The sequence below is a fragment of the Otolemur garnettii genome, unplaced genomic scaffold, assembly GCF_000181295.1.
Source record: "Otolemur garnettii isolate 467f Iridium unplaced genomic scaffold, OtoGar3 scaffold00114, whole genome shotgun sequence".
In the NCBI taxonomy this organism is placed as follows: Eukaryota; Metazoa; Chordata; class Mammalia; order Primates; family Galagidae; genus Otolemur; species Otolemur garnettii.
This window is the reverse complement of record NW_003852509.1, coordinates 6,193,204-6,197,217: the sequence shown is the minus strand read 5'-3', so window position 1 is coordinate 6,197,217 and position 4,014 is coordinate 6,193,204. Positions and strand designations below refer to the sequence as shown.

The 4,014-nt window shown below is 35.1% G+C and overlaps 1 protein-coding gene across 1 annotated transcript; it reads right to left on the bottom strand.

The window, feature by feature from the left end:
- Positions 1-1,272: 1,272 nt before the first annotated feature.
- Positions 1,273-2,211, bottom strand: LOC100944966 (olfactory receptor 4F6-like). The gene has a single exon (XM_003797323.1). The coding sequence runs from the start codon at positions 2,209-2,211 to the stop codon at positions 1,273-1,275; it is 939 nt and encodes a 312-aa protein (XP_003797371.1).
- Positions 2,212-4,014: the final 1,803 nt, after the last annotated feature.

Sequence of the window (4,014 nt, the reverse complement as noted above, 5' to 3'; positions counted from 1 at the left end):
CTACTTTTCTCTTTAGTAAAGTATTCGATAAATTACATGAGATAATATTTAATTGTAAAATAGGGTTTGTGTTAAATGATTTGGCTTAACTTCAGGCTAATGAAAGTGAACTAAGCTGTGATCTATCAAATGAATTTCATCTTACACTATTTTCAACCTGTGATAAACTTATCTAGATGTAACCCCATTGTAAACTGGGGAATATCTGTTAACATATATATATGTTAACATATGCACATATTATCATGTAATTACATGGAAAGAAACTGAAATAAAACTCCACAAAATCTGTATAAAAGTTATTTCTAGGGAAAAAAAGTAATAATAAAATGGTGATAGACACAGCCTATCACATAGCTTTCTTAAAATCTAAGGTGTTGAAATTTTGAACAGTAAAACTTAACTTACATAATATTTTATAAATGATAACAAAATAAAGCATAGGCTTCCAATATTGCTTTTTTTTAGAGAATATTAATAATAATATTTTTTACTGAATATTTTAACTACTATTTTTACTTAGCATGCTAAACTTAGTACATTGCTCAAATAAACACAGATATTTGAGACCTTAACATGTTTCTCCACTGTTCATTGAAACCCCACAAAAGCAGCTGTTCAAGATTGGCTGCTGCATAGTTAATAATCTGTTCTTAATATTACAAAATATTGAATTTAGAGAAAATATTTTAAAATATTGAAAAATTTGTCTTTTACAATGGGTAACAGTGTTTTTCAATATAAGTAATAAGGTAATGAACATAAAAACTAATTCAAAATAGTACTTTATTTCAAAGGAACAAATACCGTGAGACCTAATTTACCTTTTTATGAGATAGTCTTCTAAGCCACAAATAAAGAAAAATGCCAACCTCTGTTATGCATTTAGCAAGTTCTCTAACAAGTAATCTGAGTACTATGCCCTTTGTTTCATAAACTTTCAGAATTATCTATGGACAACTGAAAATATAAGCTATATGAAAAAATGTGTGCTGTCTGTATTCAAAAGTCTTAAAGGTCATAAAAATTATTCACAAATGAAAATTTGAATATGTAATCATATCAATTATTTTTCACTTTGTATAAAACTATCCAAAATTTTCTGACCTGTGCTTAAACCAATTGACACACTTGGTCCAAATAAGATACATATATATCAAATACTTTCCGTGTCTATAAGATAATCCTCAAATTTTGTATAATTATTTAAGCCTTTATGTTACTTAGAAATGTTTGAAAATGTGCTAAATAACTTGTGTTCTTATTAGTAACTTAGGAGAACTTCCTCAGACTCAGGAGTTGAACACTCAGTCTCTTCATTGCCATCTTCATGTCTTTGTTCCTCAGAGTGTAAATGGCAGGATTCAGAATGGGTGTAATCATAAAGTCCAAAATGGCAAGAAACTTATCCACTGGGACTGTGGGAAATGGCCACATATAAATAAAGATGCATGGTCCAAAGAACAAGACTACCACAGTAATGTGAGCTGAAAGAGTTGAGAGGGCCTTGGACAAACCAGCTGAAGAGCGTTTCTGTACAGTAACTAGGATGAAGATATAGGAGATAATCAGTAAGAAGAAGGTGCCTGTGGATATGAACCCACTGTTGGCAGTAACCACAAACTCTGTTCTGTAGGTATCTGTGCAAGCAAGTTTGATGAACCAAGGAAGATCACAGTAAAAACTATCTATTTCATTGGGACCACAAAAAGGCAAATAGACAACAAAAGCCAACTGGGCCACTGCATGAATGAGACCAATAGCCCAAGCACCAGACAGAAGCAAAATGCATAACCGTGGGCTCATGATGGTCAGGTAGTGGAGTGGCCTGCATATGGCCACATATCTGTCCAGTGCCATGACTATGAGCAGCACCATCTCAGATCCACCCAGGACGTGAAGGACAAATATCTGGATGACACACCCTTGGAATGATATGGTATTGTGTCCAGAGTACAGGTCAGAAATCATCTTAGGAACTGTTAGAGTAGAAAGGCACAAATCAATAAATGAAAGATTTCCTAACAGGAAGTACATAGGAGAATGTAAATGATGGTCAGAAGTCACTGTAAATACAACAAGAATGTTTCCCAGAACAATTATTACATAAAACACTGTCGAGATGGCAAGGAGGAAATGCTGCACTGGTCTGTAAGTAGAAAGTCCCAGCAATACAAATTCAAACACCTCAGAGTAATTTGCTTCATACATTGGATTTGTCCGGTGTGACCTAAAAGACCACAAACAAAATAAGAACAAAGGAATTCATCTAAAAGAAATGGATTTAAAGTGTTTTTAAGTATGTTATTAGAAAAAGAAAATCTTCATTAGTATCCATATGATGTTTTGAAAATGTTATGCATTCATTTATCTATTCAATGAATATTTGTAATGAGTATTTACTATGTGCCAGGAATTACATCAAGTTTTGAGGTAAAACACTAATCTTGGCTCAGGAGGTTTAATGGTTAATGATAAAACTAGATATTAAATACCAGGTTGGCACAAATGTAATCACTGTTTGGGATCATGGACTTTAAATCATTATAACTAAGTTCAAACATGTATTTATTAATCAAAATAAGAACTATTATAATCAACATATTGTTGCCAACAAGAAATAAGTTTGTTTCTTCGTGTAGAGTAAAAATCCATACCTCAAACTAGTCTGAGCCAGAGCAAGAACTCCTCTCTAAAAATAGCCAGGCATTATGGTGAGCGCCTATAGTCCCAGCAACATGGGAGGCTGAGGCAAGAGAATCGCTGAAGCCCAAGAGTTAGAGGTTGCTGTGAGCTGTGACATGGCACTCTACTTAGGATGACATAGTGAGACTCTGACTCAAAAAAAAAAAATCCATATTTCATGATTCTATGAACTCTTGAAAAGCATTTCCTTGTATCCTACTGGTAGTGGAAGTGTTTTCCAGCAAAAAGTTGTCAAGATGTTTGATGAAGTGGTAGTCAGTTGGCAATAGGTCAGGTGAATATGGCAGGTGAGTCAAAACTTCACAGCCCAATTTCAAGTTTTGAAGCTTTGGCTGTGTGATGTGTGATCAGACGTTGTTGTGGAGATGAATTGGGACCTTTCTGTTGATCAATGCAGCCACAGGCATTGCAGTTTTGGGTGCATCTCAACCATTTGCTTAGCATACTTCTCAGATGGGATGGTTTTACTGGATTCAGAAAGCTGTAGTGGATCAGTCCAACAGCTGACCACCCACCAAACAGTGACTGTGACCCATTTTTTGCACAAGTTTGGCTTTGGGAAGTGCTTTGGAGGTTCTTCCTGGTCCAACCACCAAGCTGGTCATCACCAGTTGTCATATGAAGCCAAATGTTCATCTCACATCAAAAGCTGACTGAGAAATGGTTCATTGTCATTGCACAGGATAAGAGAACACAATACTTGGAAGTGATGATTGCTCTAATTTTTTGATCAGCTCACAAAGCTTCCACTTATCGAGCTTTTTCACCCTTCCAGTTGGCTTCAAATACAGAAGGACCATAGCATGGTCAACACTAAATTCTTCCACAACATCTTGTGTAGTTGTCAGAGGATCAGCTTCAACGATTGTCCTCCATCAGTCATTGACAACTTCTCTCATTTTCAAAGCTCTCGTCTCCTTTGCAAAACTTCTTGAATCACCACTGCACTGAATGTTTGTTATCTGTTTCTGGGCCAAATGTGTTGTTTATATTGTGAGTTGTCTCTGCTGCTTTTCAACCCATTTTGAACTTGAATAAGAAAATCGCTCGATTTTGCTTTTTGTTTGACATCATTTCCATAGTCCAAAATAAACATAAAATAAACGGCAAGTAATAAGGTATTAGTTAAAAAAAAAAAAAAAGAAGACGACGTGAGAAATATGCATTAAAATTATGTATAACAAGGGTGGTGCCTGTGGCTCAAGGGTCCTGGCCCCATAAACCAGAGGTAGTGGGTTCAAATCTGACCCCGGACAATAATAATAATAATAATGTATTGGATACCATAATCACATTTAACAATGTATT

What these genes read in the sequence shown, in the direction of transcription:
- LOC100944966 (XM_003797323.1), bottom strand. Translation starts at nt 2,211, where the DNA reads ATGTATGAAGCAAATTACTCTGAGGTGTTTGAATTTGTATTGCTGGGA.